Source organism: Cricetulus griseus, chromosome 6, assembly GCF_003668045.3.
Source record: "Cricetulus griseus strain 17A/GY chromosome 6, alternate assembly CriGri-PICRH-1.0, whole genome shotgun sequence".
Classification (NCBI taxonomy): domain Eukaryota; kingdom Metazoa; phylum Chordata; class Mammalia; order Rodentia; family Cricetidae; genus Cricetulus; species Cricetulus griseus.
The window spans coordinates 56,984,809-57,006,186 of NC_048599.1; the positions used below are offsets into that span (position 1 = coordinate 56,984,809).

The window sequence follows — 21,378 nt, forward strand, 5'->3', positions numbered from 1 at the left end:
ACTTTTTGTTTTCTTGCTTCTACCTAACAATTGTTGGGACTACAGGTGTGTGTGTCAATAGGCCTGTCTCAGCTATAAGTATTGAACAGCACGGATCAACATATCAAACACTTCTCTCACTGAAGAAAGCTCTATAGTAAAGTTTAAAGACCCTGACTCTCCATTCCACGAGGGGAAAAAACACGACAGTATAAAGGGGGCACATTTATTGTCACTGTTCCAAATGTACAAAAAAAATTAGAAAATAACCCCCAACTCAATTCCCCCCACCCCCACAACATTCTTCCCAACACAAATAATTTTTTCCCCAAACCACAAACATAAACTGGTCCTGGTATTTTCATAAACAGTGCAGCTAAGAAACAGTTTAGAGAAAATTTAACAGGATTCAGAGTATATCCATTCTGTCCTCTGATGGTTTTGCCATCTCTGGTGTAAGAGTCCTTTTACAAAGTGGCGCATTTGGCTGTTGCTTTAGAGGTCCTCTTGTGCCTTCTTCTTCTTCTTGGGTTTTTCTTCTTGAATTATAGGGGGGGTTGTAGCTTCTCGTTGTAGATAGTTAATAAAATCATTTAATTCACGGCCACCCTGAAAAAAAAAAAAAGGTTATTTTAACTTTTAAAAAGAATTCTAGTTAAGGGCCAGTCGAAAGGCTTATGGGAATTTGATCCCAAGATACCAAATGACAGGAGGAAAGAACTAACTCCCCAAAGCTGTCCTCTATCACACATATTCCTACCGTCACAAATAAAACGTAAATAAATGGACCAATGAAAGAACTAGGTATGGAGCTGGAGACATGGCAGCTCACAACTGTCTGTAATGCCAGTTCCAGGATATTTGACACCCTCAGAGGCAAAACACCAATGCACATAAAAAAGAAATATATAGGAATGATATATATATATATATATATATATATATATATATATATATATTGTTCTGGGGGAAATGGGACAATGCACTTACTTCATACTTCTTTGGATTTAGCTTCTTGTTGGCTGGTGAAAAGTAGATGGTAGGAAAACTAGAAAAAAGAAGGAAAAAGTTTACCAATTTCAGGTCTCAGAGCAACCTTAACATATACCTGTCTGAGTGTTCCAAGGACCCCTTTTCTTTGTGGTTTCTAATCTGATTAGAGGTTACTCTCCACGAGTGCCTAAATTATACCCTCAGTTTTTCTCTAACTTACAAGAAATCACAGTTTTTTTTGGGAATCATACTGGGGTCACCCATTGCAGAAATGCATCTCCCTCAAACTATCAGCAAGGAAATGGTTTATGGTTGCTATTCAGGTGGGTGAAAGCTAGGTTAGTTTGAATTCAGGTGAGGCCAGCCTAGGCAACAAAGTAAATTCCATTTCTAAACAAAAGCACCTTCCATCAACTTACCCTTTGACTTCATATGGAGAAGGCACATCATTAGCTGTGGCATCCATCTTGGCTATAACAATATTTGGGTCTTTGCTGAGCTGTTAATAAAAAAGTCACACATTAAAAAAAGCCAACAATGAAGAACTTCATCCCAGCCCTGAAAAAGCTGAGGTAGGGGCAATGCCACAAATTCCAGACTGGCCTGAGCCAAAGTGTGAAGCACACCTCAAATGCACATGCACACTCCTACACACTCCCTTGGAGACAGAAACAGAACTGTTGCCAGTTCCAGGCCAGTCGAAGTCACACAGTCTGAACATCATTCAAAATACCTGCTATCAGTCCAGGCCTACTGGCCCATGCCTTTAATCCTAGCACTTGGGATGCAAGCCTGGTAAAGCTTTCAGTAACAGGTACTTACTGGTTTACGACTTAAAGACAATTCTAGCCTATTACCTGTGTTTTATTAAAGGTTTTGCTTAAGTGAGAAACATGTGTGCACCAACATGGCCCGGCTTTATTGGTTCCTATACAAGACTTATATAAGGCCAGGCCTAGTCTTTCCATGTGGGAGGCTGAGCACATGCTTAGGCTGCTCTTGGACTATAAGACCCTGTTTCAAAACAAAACACCAAGATTACACATGGCCACCTTTAAATTTACCTGGCTCATATTACATTACAAAGGAAAAACACGAAGTTTTTTTTAAAATGAAGGACTATACGAATTCAGACGCCATCACCATAATTCAGAAGATTCCAGACATTTCTAACCATGATGTAGAATGAGCCTGATTTATGTTTAGTGGATATCTTTAAGTTCTCTATAGGCTAGGGGCAGTCAAAAGCAAACATGTAAACAATAGTTGGGAAAAAATAGGAACTAATTAAATCCATGGTTAAAACATATATAAACTTCCAGTTCCATTTTATATTCAGAAGAGGTTCAGACTTACTTTCTCTCCCAGTTCTTTATATTTGGGCTCCAGATTCTTACAGTGACCACACCAAGGGGCATAAAATTCAATCAGCACATCCTTATCTTCATTATTCACTATGTCATCAAAATTTTCTGCTACCACAACCTAGAAAACACATAAGATTCTCTTGTCATAAGAAAGCCGAAAATAAACCCACAAGCTAACTCTCCCTAATTTTTATTACAACATTTACACACCTGTAAACATGGTGTTATTCCCCATTAATCAACTTACCCTCACATCTATCCCTATCAAACTATGTTTAGGAAGCCATAGCAAATTAAAAAAAGAATTATAAATACTACCTAGTAGTGGTTTTCTTTCTTTTAAAAATCTTTTACTCATGGGGCTAGAGAGATGGCTCAGTGGTTGAGAGAGCATTGACTGCTCTTCCAACAATTCCCAGCACCCACATGGCAGCTCACAACTGTTTACAAGTTGTGAGATCTGTGTAAGATCTGATACCCTCACACAGATCTACACGCAGGCAAAAGACCAATGCACATAAAAAAAAAACCAAAACCCACAAACAATTTTACTCACTGTGTGTATATATACATAAATATGGACTTTCTTCTCTCCTTCCACTGTTATGTGGGATAAAGAGATCAAACAGGTCTTTAGGCTTTTGCATCAACTGCTTTCCCCACGAAACCACCTCTTGGACCCATAGTGGTTTTCTTGGCTGGGGATATGGCTCTGTGGTAGGATACTTGTTTAATGTGGGTTTGAGCCCCAGCATTAAAAACAAAGAAACGTCAATAGGTTTTTTGTTCAGGCCTATCAACGTTTAAGATTCAGGAAGAGACCACTGCAGATAGGTGAGACCTCAGGCAACACAAACCTTGACAGGCCCATCGTTGGTCTCTGGGATAGGTTCAGACTTGAGGTATCTCTTCAGGTTGCCATCAAAGTAATCCTGCAGGAACCGCTCCAGAGCCTTCCCGTCCCTCCTGCAAATGCAAAGAGAGACTCTCACTGGAACTCATGATCCTTTTTTCTCCCGCTTCCACCTTCCAAGTGCATGTTGGAATTACAAGAGCATACCTCCATGCCCAGCCTCCATCTAGGACTGCTAATGAATGGAATTATGCAAGAATTGCAAGCTGCTACCCTTGTTAGTCTACAGAAATCACATTCTTTAAGATTCTAAGCTGAGAAAAAATGATAATCACAGGTCTTGCTTGGAGATGTCTCCCTACCCCAATGTCACTCTAGCTTTGTAGTGTTTAGGCTTTAATGATTTTTGAGCCAAATCCTGAATCAATGCCAAGTAATAACTTACGAGAACTCTTCCTGCATGACAAACTTCTCTCCTTTAGCAGTTCTGATTGCTACAACAGGAACCTCTCCAGTAGTGCTTTCTAAGCCAAAGTCGGACAGCTCATGGCTAAAGGTTTTACGGCTAGCTACAGCAAAGTTGAGTTTGTGTCCAGCATCCAGGAATTTTTTTGCCACCATCATCACTCTGTGAGGAATAAATAAAAGAAATGTAATAGTCAAACAAACCATTTTTTTGTTTGTTTGTTTGTTTTTTTTTGAGACAGGGTTTCTCTGTATTGCTTTGGAGGTTGTCCTGGAACTTGCTCTGTAGACCAGGCTGGCCTCAAATTCACAGAGATCCGCCTGCCACGGCCTCTCAAGTACTGGGATTAAAGGTGTGTGTCACTAACGCCTGGCTCCATCTCTTTTCTTTTTTTTTTAAGAACTAACAGACAGGGTCTCTATGTAGTCCTGTGTGTCCTGGAGCATGTAGAGCAGGTTGGCCTAAAACTCACACAGTGTTAGTATTAAAGGCATGCATCACCTTGTCAGGCTAAGTCTTTGAAACCAAGAAGCAGGAAGCTAAAAGGCAAAAAATTCTATGATCCATTCAGCCTTCTGGAATTAGCATGAATTTATAAAACCAGGCACTGATTATGTTAAAATTTTGTGGCTTAGTGACCTTAGCTCTTAAGCGGTGGTGGTACCTATTGCATTTGATAGAAATTTTCCTATACTATTAACTATAAAATTTATTGCATGCATAAAAGTGACCTGAAAAGAACATTTATAGGGTTAAAACACAACCAGAGAATTCATAAAGAAGTGGGTACAATGTTGTAAGTGTACTGTACATCAGACTTACACCTTTCACCATACAGCCTGGAGTCAATGTAGTACAGCAAAGAACATAGAATTCATGTCCAAAAGATTCTGTAAATAGTGTTAGTGGTCCTTATGGCTTTAAATGCAGCTTTTAAGACAGAGTTGTAGGCTGTCCAGACTAGCCAAAATTCAGTACGTAGCATGGTAACTTTAAATTTTTTTTAAATAAGGTTTTTTTTTTTTTTTAAAGATTTTATTTATTTATTATGTATACAGTCTATACAATCTTCTGCCTGCATGCCAGCAGAGGGCACCAGATCCCATTCAAGGTGGTTGCTGGGAATTGAACTCAGGACCTCTGGAAGAACAGTCAGAACAGTCAATGCTCTTAACCGCTGAGCCATCTCTCCAGCCTGGTAACTTTAAATTTTGATTGTCCTAAATGCTTAGACTACAACCCTGTGTCACCCACCAGTTTTAGATGGGCATGTACACATGCATGCACATGTGCTGAGAACCAAACCAAGGGCTTTGTGCACGCTACGCAACCACCGCACCAACTAAGGCACGCCACATTCCCATTTTCCTCCAATCTTATATCCCAGAACAACAAGACAGTTAGAACTGTTCACATAATAGGTAAGCATGTCTACACAAAGGAAAAGCATGGTTTTTATTACCTGTTTCTCCAATAGTTGGAACCTTTAGCATTCTTTTCATAGTCAACATCATAGTAGGCTGTAAGTAAGTCCTTGCTCTGTATCAAATCTTTATTGTCTTCTGTCATATGAGGACAGATACCAAAACTGAAATGAAACAATACATTAGTTTTGTCATTTTCTAGCTGTACTATGGAAGTATCAAAGTGATAGGAACAAGGAAAGAGGTACTTACATGCTTTCCTGGATAAACCTTTTTATCTTGCCACTGGTCATTTTCTGTTCAGTATATACCACAGTTTTGTCTTCAAACTTGTTAGCAAGATGTGAAGGACGAAATAAAGTGATCCCCCTTTTAAAAAAAAAAATGTTTTAAGCATCAGATTTCATTTAAAACTCAAGATGATTTAATTCCAGCTATCAGAAAGCAGAGGCAGTTGGATCTCCATGAGTTTGGGGCCAGCCTGGTCTACAAATCAGCCAGGATTACACAGAGACTGTGTATCAAAAAAGAAAAAACTGAGACAAGATGGACACTGTGTGACATACCTGTAACCTTTGCACTTGGAAGGTAGAGGCAGCAGGGTCACTATAAAGAGATCCTGTTTAAAGCATTCTGACAAAGTTCATTGGTAGAGTGCTTGCCTACCACCTTGGGTTCAATTCTCGGTACCATAACAGAAATAAAACAACTACCTTTTTAATAAGTAAACAAATGTATGGGCTGGAGAGTAACGGGGGTGGGGTGGTTGGGGGTCCTTCCGTGTATATGTTTGTCTTATTGGTTGATAAATAAAGCACTGCTGGACAATAAGGAAGCAAGATAAGTGGGGCTAGGAAAGAAGGAGGATTCTGGGAAATGTAGGAGAGAGGAGAGTCGCCATGTGATCCCAGGAAGATAGGAAGATAAGGCCGGCATCTTCGGTAGGATAAGTCCTTATAAAATATATAGATTAGTAGGGCTGGAGAGATGGCTCAGCCATTAAAGGCTAGGCTCACAACCAAAAATATAAAATATATAGATTAGTAGTATGGTTGACTGAGCTAGCAAATAAAAAATCCTAGTCATTGGCCAGCAGCACTGTAAATAATATAAGACTCTCTGTGTTAATTGGGGGTCTTAACGTGGCGGCGGAACCCAGGCAGCTGGCAGAAAGAGTTATTGTTACAGGAGAGATGGCTCAGCAGTTAAGAGCACTGGTTGCAATTCTAGAAGACCTGGATTCCACCCAAATAGCACCTAACAACAGTCTAACCCCGGTTCCAGGGGACTCTTGAGTTCTGAGGGCCATACATGCACATGATGCACAGACATATGTGCAGACAAAACACTACACATAAACAAATAAATAAAAATTAAAAAATGCAGGACAGTGGTTGCACACACCTTTAATCCCAGGATTTGGATTTCTGTTGAGTTCAAGGCCAGCCTGGTCTACAGAGTGAATTCCAGGACAACCAGGACTACACAGAGAAACTTTCCTATCTTGAAAAACAAACCAAAATTTTTCTCTTTATGCAGACAGGCTCTCCCTGTAGCATTTGCTGGCCTGTACTCACTATGTAGACCAGTTGCCTATGCCAGCCTCCCGAGTATAATTACATCTTTTTGTTTTTGTCTTTTTGAGACAGGGTTTCTCTCTGTAGCACTTCCTGTCCTGGAACTCACTATGTAGACCAGGCTGGCTTCGAACTCAGATCACCTGCCTCTGCCTCCCTAAAGGCTTGTGCAACCACCACAGGGCAATTAAAAAAATTTTTAAGTGTTATCTATGCACTACTTGCATGCCTAGTGCATACAGAGGCTGAAAGAGATCATCAGACGTTATGACCTAGAACTAATCTGGAACTGGTTTGTTCCTGGTTTTAAGATTTGGAAGTTAGAGCCATGTATGGTTCTGGACCCCTGCAATCCCAGTATCTGGGAGGTCAAGAGCATTAGTTCAAGATCAGCAGTGGTTCTGAGTTAAATCCCAGGGTGGCCACGTAGCATAACTATCTTAAAATAAAAATTAGACATATAGGGGCTGGAGATTTGGCTCGATGGTTAAAAGCACTTATTGGTCTTGCAAAGGACCCAGGTTCAATTCTCAGAACCCACATGGAGGCTCATCACCACCTTAGACATTAGTCATACACGTGACACAAAGATATGCATACACCAAAATAGAAGAAATTCATTCCTTACTCTTAACTCCCCTTTGAACTGATAAAAACAAACAACAACAAAACAACCCAAAGCTTATAAGGATTAGACTGATACTTGGTCCAACATCTTTAAAAATCAATAGCGAAACTAAAATTAGAATCACGGAACTAAAACAGAATCAAACTAAAATTATTCTAGTCATTTATTAGAATAAATTATAGCACAAGGTTTATTAAGTCCTTAATACCCAATGATTACTCTCAAAAGTGAGGTGGTAAACCAGCTTTAGTGATGAAGAGAATGTTACATTGCCAAATCTATGATACCAGGAACATCCTATGTGCTTAGACAGCTGGCAGTGAACTTGACAATAAAAGTCGTTAGAGCCTTTTCTATTTTGCTGTTGTTTTATGGTGCATGCTTTTAAACCCAGCACCCAAGCAGCAGAGGCAGGCAGATCTCTTGAGTTTGAGGCCAACCTGATCTACAGAGCAAGTTCCAGGACAGACTCCAAAGCTACAGAGAAACCCTGTCTCAGAAAACAAAACAAAAAAACAACAGGTGTACACCAATTTGCTTGGGCTTTTTTGTGTGGGTGCACTTTACTAATGAGCTCTCCCTCGAACTCTTATCTAGAATAATTCTCAACCTAACTGCCATACTCTACCAGGAAAATTTCATCTACCAAGAATCACCTCTTCCCTGGGCATGGTCCAGAGACAGCCTGCAGCAAGTCCAGCTTGATCTACACATGTCCATGTGGGTTCCCACAGAAGCCAAAAGAACATCTGTTAGAACCCCTGAAATAATTACAGCTAGTTATAAGCTGCCTGATGTGGTGCTTTGGAACTAAACTCTGGTACTCTGCAAGAACAGTACTAGCTCTTAACCACTGAACCATCTCTCCAACCCATACAGTCTTTTCTTTCTTTGGATTTTCAAGACAGGTTTCTATGTGTAGCCTTGGCTGTCCTGTAACTCAATCTGTAGACCAGGCTGTGGTGATATTTTGTTTATGATCTAACAAATAAAGCTTACCTGAGGATCAAAGCACTGAGTTATCCACACTAGTTAGCCACAGAGGCCATGCAGTTGTGGCACACACCTTTAATCCCAGCACTTGGGAGACAGAGGTAGACAGATCTCTGTGAGCTCAAGGCCACCCAGGGCTACACGAAATTGAATCTGTCTAAAAGAGAACCAGAGCTCACACAAAGGTGATCCCAGCACTTGGGATCACACACTTTTAATCCCAGCACTAGGGAGGTGGAGACAGGAGTGATATGGCTGGGCAGAGAGAGGAATAAGAAGCAGGAAGGGACAAGAGAGAGATGCAGTCTGAAGATTCAGTAGAATTAAAAGGTTTCTCTAGTGGTTGGCTGCACTGCTTCTCTGATCCTTCAGCTTTTACCCCAATAGCTGACTTTGACTTTTTATTATTAAGATCAATTAGAATTTGTTCTACACTAGGCTGGCCTCGGACTCAGAGATCTGCCTGCCTCTGTCTGTCGAGTGCTGACTAAAGGCATGAGAGGTCATCAGCTGGTCCTATAGCTTTTTCTAATACACCCCAGTCCACAAAAAGGGGAAAAAACTCCCCCGTTTTATATATTTCAATAACAAATTACAATATAATACTTTCATTTCTATGTATATTTGCTTATATACCTTCTCCTTCTATAGATGCCCTTCACAGGAAAGTTTTCTAGACTGAGCTTACACAAACTAAGTAATAACAAAAAGGGTCATACATCTCAAAGCTCACAGTAAGAGATGAGGGAATGCAATCACTTACTCTCCATTATCATCATACTCCTTCACCAGAGACTCAACGTTGGTGTGTGCAAATCTGTAGTTATCTCTCAAGTTGCTGGCTGCTTTTAGGAATTCAGAGTGACCGTCACTGAATAAATCCCTGAAAAAGCCTGCATAGGAAATGTCAAACATAAGGAATAAATAAGTGTTAAGACTTACATTATACTTCTAATATTCAAAGTGCTCTGTCTGGTATGGATAAACATTTCAGTTTAAGACCAGGCTGCTTTGGACATCTGACATAACACTACACTAAAGACTTTTTTCTCCAGGGCTGGAGAGATGGCTCAGAGGTTAAGAGCACTGACTGCCCTTCCAGAGGTCCTGAGTTCAATTCCCAGCAACCACATGGTGGCTCACAACCACCTTGAATGAGATCTGGTGCCCTCTGCTGGCATGCAGGCAGAAGACTGTATACATAATAAATAAATAAGTAAAATGTATTTATTAAAAAAAAAAAAAGACTCCTTTCTCTACCCAATAGAGAAAGAGAGAGGATTTTGAAGAACTGAAGTCTTCCTTTGACTTCTCCAGAACAGATCTGGGCAAACTTCCTCACTTCTTAAGAGCCACTTGCCTCTGCCTCCTGAGTGCTCCCCAGTGTCATCTGGGGCCAAGGTTTTTTGTTTTTTTTTTTTGTTTTTGTTTTTGTGTTTTGAGACAGGGTTTCTCTGTGTAGCTTTGGAGCCTGCACTCGCTCCTGAGACCAGGCTGGCCTCGAACTCACAGAGGTCCGCTTGCCTCTGCCTCCCGAGTGCTGGGATTAAAGGCGCGCACCACCAATGCCCGGCTGGGGCCAAGGTTTTAATCTCAGTGTGTTACACATACACACCCACAAAATTTCTTTCAATTAGGTGTGCTAGTAAGCTTTGCACCTCTCCTTGTTGCATGCATTGCTTCCATGACATGCACCAAGGAGACCTGCACCAGAATTTAAAAATGTGTTTGCCATTGTCTTTTTTGAACATCTGCAACAATAAGGCAAATCCTTTCCTTTCTATGACTCAGCCTCAAGTATTTATAGCAACAGAAACTTAACCAAAAGTACCTATAATATTTGAAAATAGACACTGAAATTGACTATTTACTTGTATTCCCTTGCCTTAAACCTTGTTTGCAGTTTAACTACCCTGCTAAAGACTTAACTCTCAGGGTTAAAGGAGGGACAAACCTAGGATATATAGGTCAGTCACAGGATTGTTATGGTTGGCAAGAGGTGCACATGGAGCATTTGCCTGGCATGAGTGAGGAGGTTGGTTAAATTCCCAGCACTGTGGGGTAGGGGTGGAGGTAAGCCAGTGACACTCCTCTTCTGGTCTCTTCACTGAATTTAAACTTTACACCTCTAAGAATACAAACCCACACAAGACACCATTCTTTTGCCCTTTACAGTTTCTGACCCAGTTCTATCAGTTATCTTTTAACTGCTTCAAGCTTACATTAAGCTGCTTTAACTTTGGTTTCCCCAAACATGGAAGTTTTAAAAAAATCCAATCAACTTTGTGGTATAACCAGACATCTGCTACTTACCCACCACCGAAGCATCTTTATCACTAATGAACTTCTTAAATTCTTCCTCAGACCTGAGAGGAACCGAAGCTGGTCCTGCTTGTTTCTTCAAGTGGCTGACAATTCCATCTTAGAAGACAAAAATTACATTGACACATAATTTTTGAGAAGGTAAGGATTGGAATGATACAAAATTCAAAAGAATAAAACAATACATGGCTTTTTTTGTTTGTTTTTTTGAGGCAGGGTTCTCTGTATTGCTTTGGAGGTCGTCCTGGAACTCTCTCTGTAGAACAGGCTGGCTTCGAACTCACAGAGATCCACTTGCCTCTGCCTCCCAAATGCTGGGATTAAAGGCAGTATCTGGTTCTTTCCTTCTACCACCTGGGCTCTGAGGATTGTTATGGTTGGCAAGAGGTGCACATTGAGCCATCCTAACAGCCTTCAATCGTTGTTATAAGCGCAGAGTGGTTTTTTTATTTATATACAATGATTTATTTAACCCATGATAACTGGCAGACTTTTTAAAAAATGTATAAATTCTTCTGTCTACATGTCTGCCTGAATGCCAGAAGAGGGAATGAGATTTCATTACAGATGGTTGTGAGCCACCATATGGTTGCTGGGACTTAAACTCAGAGATCTTTGGAAGAGCAGCTGGGTGTTCTTAATCGCTGAGCCATCTTTCCAGGCAACTGGCAACATTTATTTCCAATTTTTTGCTTTTTCAAAAGATTCTATGATAAACAACTTGTCTGCAGGTGAATTCAAACAATAATCTGTAGGGTACATATCTAGAAAGCCTCAAAGAGCACAGCAATTTATTTGCTCCCCCCCCCCCCCCCCCCCGCTTTTTCCAGACAGGGTTTCTCTGTGCACTCAACTCCCTCTGTAGACCTTGAGCTACGAGATCCACCTGCCTCTGACTCCCAAGCCCTGGGATTAAAGGCATGAGACACAAACACCTGGTTTATCTATTTTTTTTTTTAAACCACTTTCTTAAATTTCAAATAGACAAGGACTTTATAATGTCTATCTCATAAATTCAGTAACATCTATTCTGTAAATAAATTTCCCATTCATATAGTAGCTCAGTGGTGCAGTGCTCATGAAGGCCTAAACAAAACCAACCTCACCCATATGTGGATTTTCATGTTGTATGGTTACCTTTTAAAAAGATAGTAGTAGGCATTGTAATGCAATGAGCACAAGATTTCTTTGCTATGCCGGGGACTGAACCCAGCACTCTGCACATTATTAGTCAAATACTCGACCACTATCGATAGCCCACACATATGTAACGACCGCCTTCCACCTTCCATCAACTAGAACACAAACTCCAGGAAAGGACCAGTGTTTGTTTATGAATACCAACACCTACTACCTCAAGACAATCCAAGGCAGGAAGATGGCACAAGCCTATAATGCCATTACTTGTAAAGCTGAGGCAGAAGGGTTAGACATTTAAACCTAAACCATGTGTAAGTGGTACATATCTTTAATTCCAGTATTTGGCAGGCAAATTCAAGGCTATCCTGGTCTATACAGTGAGTTCCAGGACAGCCAGAGGTACAGTGTAATCCTGTCTTGAAAATACACAAAGAAAGAAAGAAATGTAAGCCTCGCCTAGGTTCCATGCAATTCAGATCCTTACCGGCAGTCCTAGGCCCATCATAAGCACCTGCTTCTTCACCATCTCTAAATATTTTAAGGGTTGGGTAGCCACTGACTCCATACTTATTACAGGTGTTTGTGTTGGCAGTGCAATCAACCTAAGAGTAGATAGAATAAGAGTTACTTTATTATTTAAGTACCTGCAAAATACAATGACTGGCTAAACCCATAGAGGATCAACACTTCTTGTCATACTTACCACAGAGGTCATTAGACCTTACAGGTGAATTAGTGCTATCTAACTAGATCAGAACTGCCTAAGAGATGCTTTAGAATTCAGATTACTTGGCTTCATATAAAAATGTAACACTAATGACTTAAATTATTTTGCCAGGCTGTAGTGGCACACACCTTTAATTCTAGCACTCAGGAAGCAGAGGCAGACAGATATTTGTGAGTTCAAAGTCAGCCTGGTCTACAGAGCAAGTTCCAGGACAGCCGGAGCACCACAGAGAAACCCTGCCTCAAAAAACAAAAACAAACTACTAATCTGGTTAGTAAATAGACCTTTAAACTGGAACAACTGTTAGCTTATTATTTCAGATATTTCAGAATGACAACATTTATTAATCATTACTATTTTTTGCCTGTTTGAGACAAGGTCTCAGGTAGCTCAGGCTAGTCTTGAATTTCTAATCCTGTTTTTACGTCTCAAATGCTGGAATCATGGGTTACCACCACAGCTAGCTCTTAAAATTCTATAAAAATACCAGCCCTAAATTAACCAACCACTTGGCTACATACTCAGCAATATCCCATGTCTTTTTTTCCCTGATCCCATCACTATCATCAAGGTAGATTAGGGAACTCAATATTCCCTCTCATCCTTACAGTGTCTTTGTCTGCCCTTAGTTCTTATTTACCATGTTCTTTTTAAAAATCTTTTAACTTTTATTGATTCTTTGTGGATTTCACATTGTGTATTCCGATCCCACTCATCTCCTTGTTCCCTCTTACCCACCCTCTGCCCTTGCAACCACCCCCCCACCCACCCTACCCCACCCCACCCAAAACAAAATTTAGAAGAAAAACAAAAAACCAAACCAACCAAACAAAAAAGAATCTGGTGGTGTGAGTGTTAGCGAGTTGGATCTGAGGACGCAAAAGCAGATCCTTTGCTGCAGGCTGCATTGCTGCATTGCGTGATCTAGCTTAGGCAGACTGCAGAGCTCGCCCAAGTAGTGACAAAAGAAAGCTGGTGGGCTGACCAAACCCAGCTATTGACCAGGTCCAGATCCAAGGCTGTGAGTTGGCCCACCCCAACACCCACCATATCTATGAACTGCTGGAACATGTGAAGGGGACAAACCCACAGATCCAAAACAGCAACATCTCCACAACACAGAAAAACAGGATAGCCAAGAGGAAGCCTGTGAGAGTCCATTATCAGTGGTACTGCAGAAGTCAGAAGTCTTGAGCCAGACTCCAATAATGCATGGTAATGAATACTTTGAAGATGAATGAACTAAAGGGTAAACCGTGGACTCAATGGGCCACACTACAGCTTCCATGACAAGATTCCCCACCCCACCCCCTTAAATGTTTTGTTTTGTGTATGAGTGTTTTGTCTGCACTCTCATGTACCAGGTTCGAAGGCCAGAAGAAGGCATCATCATCCCTGGGGACTGTCAGCCACTGTCTGAGTACTGAGAAATAAATGAACCCATGTCCTCTGTAAGAGAGGCCAGTGCTCTTAACCAGTCAGCCATATCTCCAGCCACCCAAAATACTAGCTTTATACACTTGGGCCAGTGAAAAAAATGGCTCAGAATGTAAAGGGGCTTGTTCTCAAGCCCAAGGACTCACAAAGGAATATGCACACATGTCCACACATACATGCAATGAAAAATAAAATATTTCATTTTCCTTTTTGGTGAATCCACTTCTGCTCACCTTTGCTAATGGGACTATTCCTTTCAATCTAGTTGCTGCAGCTTCATACTCAGGGGCAAGCCTCTTGCAATGTCCACACCTATTTAAAAAAAAAAAAAGTCAGATTCTTAGTTTAACACAAACTTACTGATGTTTCTACCTAGGAAAAATCTGAAATCATACTACTGTGTTTTTTTTGAAGACAGGGTCTTGTTACATAATTCCCAGGCTGTGACCTTCCTTCAGCCCCTCTTCTACTGATTGTAGGTATGCTATACCAATATTAAACACCAAGCTATATCCCAGACCTCTGATATATTGAATAATGACTATTATGCTTCTTCCCCTGAGTTCTCTCACAAGTGTGTTTCTCCAGGTAGAATAGGGTGGTGTTTCAGGTGGCCAAAAGTACCTTTCTCTTTGGCTTCCTTTTGCCTTAGTCTTGAGAGTGCTTACTATGCTCAATCACATGTTAATTCTCTTCACAAGAATTGCTCTTAACTTGCTTGTTTACAACAATGCCAGCAGCAGGCTGAGTGATATTTATTGTGGCCAAAGTACAGCTCCATGTTTCTTTTCATTTTTGCTTTGTTTGAAACAAGGTTTCTCTATCTATACAGACCAGTCTGGCCTCAGACTCAGAGATCTGTCTGCCTGACTCCCAAGTGCTGGGATATTATAACAAACAAACAAACAAGCCAAAAACAACAAAAAAGATGTGCACATGACAATATTTTACTATGTTAAAATAATTGGAACCTGTGTTTTGCTAACAACTCAGATATATTCATTTACTATGCAACATTTAACGAATGCACAGAGTGAGACCAGTGAGTTAATTAGCAGTTAAAGTTACTGGCCACTGATCCTCATGAACTGAGTTCTGTCTCTGGGACTTATATGGCAGAGGAAAGATTGACTCCTCTGGCCTCCACCCATGCACTGTGGCATAAACAAATCCACATCTGCCATGCACACAAATAAAGAAAACTGCAACAAAATATTAAAAAAAAAACAGCATATTTTAAATGCATCTATGTCACTATTATGTGACAAACCATTACTTTATATCTAAGAAAAAACGTGTTAGCTGGGTGGCGGTGGTACACACCTTTAACCCCAGCACATGGGAGACAAAGGCAGATCTCTGTGAGTTCAAGGCCAGCCTGGTCTACAGAGTGAGTTCCAGGTCAACAGAACAGCCCAGGCTGCCTTAACAAACAAACAGCCAGATTTTTTTATTTTTATTTTTGTGTGCATGTTTATGAGTATGCCACAGGTGTGAAGGTGCCCATGGAAGCCAGAAAAGGGCATCAGATCCTTTGGAATTGGAGTCACAGGCAACTGTAAGGCCCCAGAAACAGATGCTAGATGTGGAATCTAGATTCTTTGCAAAAGCAGTATTCACTCTTAAACACTGAGCCATCTCTTCAGCCTGTTTTTGAGACAGTCTGTTAACATTCTTTCTCCAAACACACTTTTCAGAGGCAAAGTATCTTGTAGCCAAAAATGATCTTGAACTTCTGATCCATCACCATTTCCCAAGTTCTGGGATTATAGACATGTACCACCTTGCCTGGCTTCTTTCCTTCTGTTTTGTATTTCTGCTGCCTGTAGGGAGGTTACAGAACTCTTCAACTTTCTCAAAGTGATCCCTCTGCAACCCATTGGGCTTCTGAAGAGATAATGTACAGCTGGTGCTAGCTGTACACTGACAGAAATGCACCACACCTAAATGCCCGGGAAGCACACTGAACACCTGTGGGACTGTTAGGACTTGCTGGATACAAGAGCAGGTGCTTCAGCAGGTAGCCCTCTGGGAAAAAGTATACCAGCTTATGTTTCGACCAGCTCTCATGCTACCATCTTAAAAGTGTTTTCTAATGTGCTGAAGCTTGGAATGGGATTGTTTTTGTTTTCCAGCCCCCCCCTTTTAGTCTTCAAAGACAAGGTTTCTTCATGTAGCTATGTTACTCCTCCTTCAGCTTAGTGTGCCTAAATACTAAACTTAGCACTTTGTTCTATGCAGCGCTCCAGCTGGTTCTGCTCAGAGTTACACTGAAAGAAGAGGGGAAAGATACTTGATGCTGATTCATGGTGTCTGTCTGTCTCAAGACATGATCTCACTAGGTAGCCCTGGCTGGCCTGTATATGCAGACCTGGCTTCCATAGAACTTACAGCAATCTTTCTGCCTCTCTCTCAAGTGTTGGGATTACATGCATGTAGTACTACTCCAATTTCTAAGGGTTTAAAAGAATGAATATGAAAGGATACAATCTGGGTTTGGGCCTTTTAAGTATTTAGGCTTCAGAGAGGCAAGAGTAAGTTGAATAGCAGAGCTAATGTACAAGAAATTTGTGCATTGTGACTACAATCAGTAAATCTATAACACGGGAAACAGGCAACAGTCATCTACTAAAGATTCGCAGAACAGCAGCACAAGAGTTCATTTCCTCTTCTCTTTGGGGGCAGATCTTTTTAATGTAGCCCAGGCAGTTCCAAACTTACAATGCTCATGCCTTAGCTTCTGAAAAACTGAGCTAATAGACACATAATATCACGCCTGCCTCTTGCTGTTGACTTTCTATAGTAGTAACTGTCAAAATTAAAACAAAAGTTAACATCTTTACCTCAGCTATCAAAAAAGAAACCAACTTTACAAATATATAAAAAAAATCCAAAGAAGGTCAGGCGTAATAGCAGGTGGATCTGAATTTGAAGCCAGCCTTATCTACATCATGAGATCCTGTCTCCAAAAAGAGACAGCAATAAAATAAAAAAAAAATGCATGGTTCAATGCTAAGAACCCCCAAGAAGCCCTGCACAACGGCACATGCCTGTAATTCCAGCACTTTTCGAGTTGAGCTCAAGGCCATCAGATATACAGCCAGTTCGAAACCAAACTAAGCTTATAAACTCTATCTCCCGACCTGGAGGAGGGAAAGGGAGAAAGAGCGAGAGCAGATGGAGGTAGAGGGAGAGAAAGAAGGGTGAAGGAAGAAGATGAATTCATGCTGGGGACAAAGTTCAGCTGAAGAATGCTTCCTTAACGTGGAAGGCCTGGGCCTCAAATTCCAGTATTGGGGTGGGGGAGGCACAGAGGCAATGACACAGGTCAGCGGGTAACAGCATCTACTAACCTGCCCCACATGCCTGACAACTAGAGAGCCCCAGAATCCATGTAAAGGTGCAAGGAGAGAACAAACATCAATCTGTCCTTGACCCTATAATAACAGGCTGGAGTGATGGCTCACCAGTTAATAGCACTTGCTAGTCTTGCAGAGGATCTGAGTTCAGTTCCCAGCACCCACATGGTGGCTCACAACCATGTGCAACCTCAGTTCTAGTGTACTCGATATCCTCCATTCATACACATAAACCTCTCACAGGCAATTATCTGAATTCTTGGTCCCTCTTTGCTTTGGCAGAAGTATTTGGGAAGGACTGGGAGGTGTGTCACACGAGGTGGGGGTCTAGCTTTGAAGTTTCAAAAACCCACACCATTCCCATTTAATGCTCATTGCCTCAAGGTTGTTGTCTCAACCAGTGAGCAAAGCTCTCAGCTAGAGCTCCTGCTATGATGGTCATGGACTCTAATCCTCTGAAACTGTAAACCCCTAAATAAAACCTTTCTTTAACAAATTGCCTTCATCATGGTGTACTAGCTGGGCGTTGATGGCGCACACCTTTAATCCCAGAACTCGGGAGGCAGAGGCAGGAGGACCTCTGTGAGTTCAAGGCCAGCCTGGTCTCCAGAGCGAGTGCCAGGATAGGCTCCAAAGGTACACAGAGAAACCCACTCACGAAAAAGAAAAAGAAAAGAGGAGGAGGAGAAGGAGGAGGAGGAGGAGGAGGAGGAGGAAGAGGAGGAGGAATTACTAAGACATAACAAATCTGGGGAGAAACCAGTGTTGAGGCTGAGAAATCAGCCTCAACCCCCAACAGCATGTACACATACTTGTATGTGAACACAAATATATCTGCAAACACACAAATTTCCATTTTATATCTGCTTGTATTTCTCTAAACACTTAGAAACACTGTATAATATTATTTATTGCTCTTGTTGTAGAGGGTAACATAGTGTCAAGCACAGGTGAAAAGTCATGGGTTTGATCCTTAGCACCAGTGGGTAAATGTTCGGAGAATACCATAGAAATCTACAACAAGATGTTTAAGACTTAAAACACCGAAACACTGTGATTTCTCACAAAGAAATTCAGATAGGCATATTCCTACAAATACACAGGTTAGCCAAACAAGTAACTCCCACCTGTAATCCAAGTATCTAGGAGATGGGGATAGGAGGACAGCCCAAGGACAGCCTCCACCACATGAAATATTGTTTCAAATAAAACATATCTAATAATGGAAACAGTGGCCTGCAAAGAAATCTTTCACTTTCACTTACAAAATTAAAGGAGCAGAGAGAAGGGCAGACCTAAAAGAGGATGGAAGCTAGGGTTTTGCATCAGACAGGCAAACAATTTTATCTCACTGAACTGCAGCCCCTGACTCCATTTTGTCCCCCCCCCCCAAACCACACCACTTATTTCAAATTATGGGTATGTTCACATGAATGCAAGCATCCAGGGAGACCAGATATGCCAGATCCTCCAGTCCCCTAAAGTAGCCACACACACCCATGTGTAGCTGTTGAGCCATCTCTCCCTAAGGTGTATTTTTTCTTTATTTTTATGTGTATAGGTGTTTTGCCTGCATTATGTGTCTGTGCACCATGTATATACAATTACTGCAGAAGCCAAAGAGGGAACTGAAGTTACAGTTGTGAGCCACCATGTAGGTTGGCAGGTTTGAACACAGGTCCTCTGGAAGAACCAGTGCTCTTAACTGCTGAGCCATCTTTCCAGTCTCCATCTTACTGTTAAAGGTGATGTCTCAGGACTCAGAGGCATGTGGATCAGGTCCAAGACAGCCACAGCTCTACAGTGAGACCCTATCTTAAAATTCATTAACAGATCACTCTAACAGGGGAGAGCACTCCTATTATGTGCAAGAGGAAAAAGTAAATAAATAAAACTAAATCTCCAGAGCTTGGTGGGGCAGTTTATAATCCCAGCATTTGGGAGACAGAGGCACAAGGATAAGGAATTCAAGCCCAGCCTGAGCTACTTAGGACTCTATCATAAAAACAAGCAAGGAAACAAACAAAAAATAAATAGAGAAAGAAAGAAAGAAAGAAAATCCAAATGTTAAAATTGATGAGTATGTAGGAGTAAAGAAATTACTAACAGGAGACTTTTCCACTACAAACTGCTCGTTCAGAAAACCACTCTCTCTTGCCAGCAATGGGGGAGATGATTTTATCTTCTAAGCCTACTAAAAGCAGACACCACAGCAGAAATCCACCCCACTCTTGATGACTCAATGAATGATGGGATATGTAGTCTTGAGGAAAGCAGGTGCAACAATTTTCAGGAGAAAGACAAACCTGAAGTCAGGTGTGGTGTCGAATTCAGGATAGAGGCAAAAGGATCAGACTGAGGCCCATCAAGACTACACAAGATCCTGTCTCAAAAGAAAAAAAGGAGGCCAAAGCAAGAAGATCTTGAGTTAGAGGTCAGTCTCTACAGAGTGAGTTCCAGAAGTCAAGACTAAACAGAGGAACCCTGTCTCGGAGGGGGAAAAAAAAGAGCTTTAACAATGGCAATTTGAACATGCTAGGCAAGCACTGAGCCATATCCCAAAGCCTTAACTAAAAATTGCATTATACTAATTGTGAAACAGCCTACAATTCTCCAAATATATGACCCCTTCAGTCAAAGAAGCTGGACACCCACTCAAAGTTAACAGCATTACTATGTAACCATGATAAATTGTTTCTAACAGAGAACATGAATTTTAGGGGATGTATAAATGTTATCTATAAAGTACAATCAGTACTGACTGTTAGCCACAGAATGCCCTGAGCACAAAATATCCCAAGCTGAAGAACAATTTGCTTCCTGCCTCTAGTATATCCTTCTGATTCAGGCAATGTTCACTCGAGGACTTTTGAATGTGTCCCATCTAAGTCAGTCAGATAAACTTGAAATGTAGCAATGCCACTGGGTCAGAAGCAAAGACAAGTTATAGTGTAACTGTTAGACACTGTTTTACTGGTACTTTTGAATAGTTTTGAATCAAGGGCTATTGTACAAGGAGAGCAAAAAAAAAATACACATCTATTGAACTATTTCCGCGTTAAATTAATTAAGTTCGCTGTGGTAATAATTTTTAAATTACCCAACACACCACTTAAGTGACAAAACCAGATATCCTATTTGCTCTCCCTTCCCAAAAGAGTTCTTATGTGGAGGTCACACTTACTCTAAAGAAACTACCCTTTTGTTAGGTTAAGCGGTCCCTGAAGTGGTATACTCCTCCAACAGTGGTTACTTTCTCCTTGTGAGTCCTATCATTTTCTACAGTTACCTAAAGCTGACAATGATGATAGATTCTAGGGAAATCATTCATGTTCGTTTACTCTCTTTTTGATGGGTGCCTCTGCAGCTTAATGTAAGATATTGTATGCCATACCATGGACAAAATAATGGCCAGTCTCAAGGAAGCACTTAAGATGGTTCTGCAGCCACCGAGTGACCTTGGTTAGAAACCAATGGTTCTGGGGAGGGGACAAGAGAAAGGAAATACCTTGGGATCCAGGACCTGTACCTGTGCTCCTCCCTACGGCTCTGAGATGCCTGCCTAGTCTGCAGACCGGAGGACGTCTACACTGACTCACCTAGATACTGAAAGATATAGATCGGAGGGGGAGGGGATGGGTAAATCCTCCATAGGAAATGCAGCAACAACACGGAGGTTGGGGACGTGGCCCTAAGCGGGAACCTAGGCTTCTTCCTTTCCGGATCTGCCCCTGTCGCCACCCCCATCCCGGGACGGAGCGCCTCCGGGCAGCCACCGACTGACAAGGAGGCAGCCAGCCGCAGCCAGGCCCGATGGATAGTGGAGGGCGCCCGAGTTGCCTAGGCCCAACCGCTCCCGCGCCCAGCCGGTCCTCCGGCCCTGATCCCGCACAGTGGCCTCACCAAGGGGCGAAGAACTCGACTAGCATGAGGCCCGCAGAGCCCGTGTCGGAGACGCGACTCTCGAAGTTTTCGTCCGTGAGTTCCAGCACGTCAGAGGCGGCGGCGAGGCGGGCCGAGGCGAGCAGCAGCGCCACGCCCGGGAGCAGCGCTAGGCGGCTGAAGCGCATGGCGGCGAGACACGGCGGGGGCGGTCGGAGGGTCGGGGCCGGG

The 21,378-nt window shown here is 41.8% G+C and overlaps 1 protein-coding gene across 1 annotated transcript; it reads right to left on the reverse strand.

The window, feature by feature from the left end:
- Window positions 1–474: 474 nt before the first annotated feature.
- Window positions 475–21,335, reverse strand: Pdia3 (protein disulfide isomerase family A member 3). The gene is given in 13 exon segments (NM_001246774.1): window positions 475–588; window positions 970–1,027; window positions 1,392–1,471; window positions 2,329–2,457; window positions 3,197–3,305; window positions 3,638–3,820; window positions 5,121–5,246; window positions 5,335–5,451; window positions 9,044–9,173; window positions 10,594–10,701; window positions 12,227–12,344; window positions 14,140–14,218; window positions 21,169–21,335. Coding segments are annotated over 13 exon segments (1,518 nt in total).
- Between the last annotated feature and the right edge of the window lie 43 nt (window positions 21,336–21,378).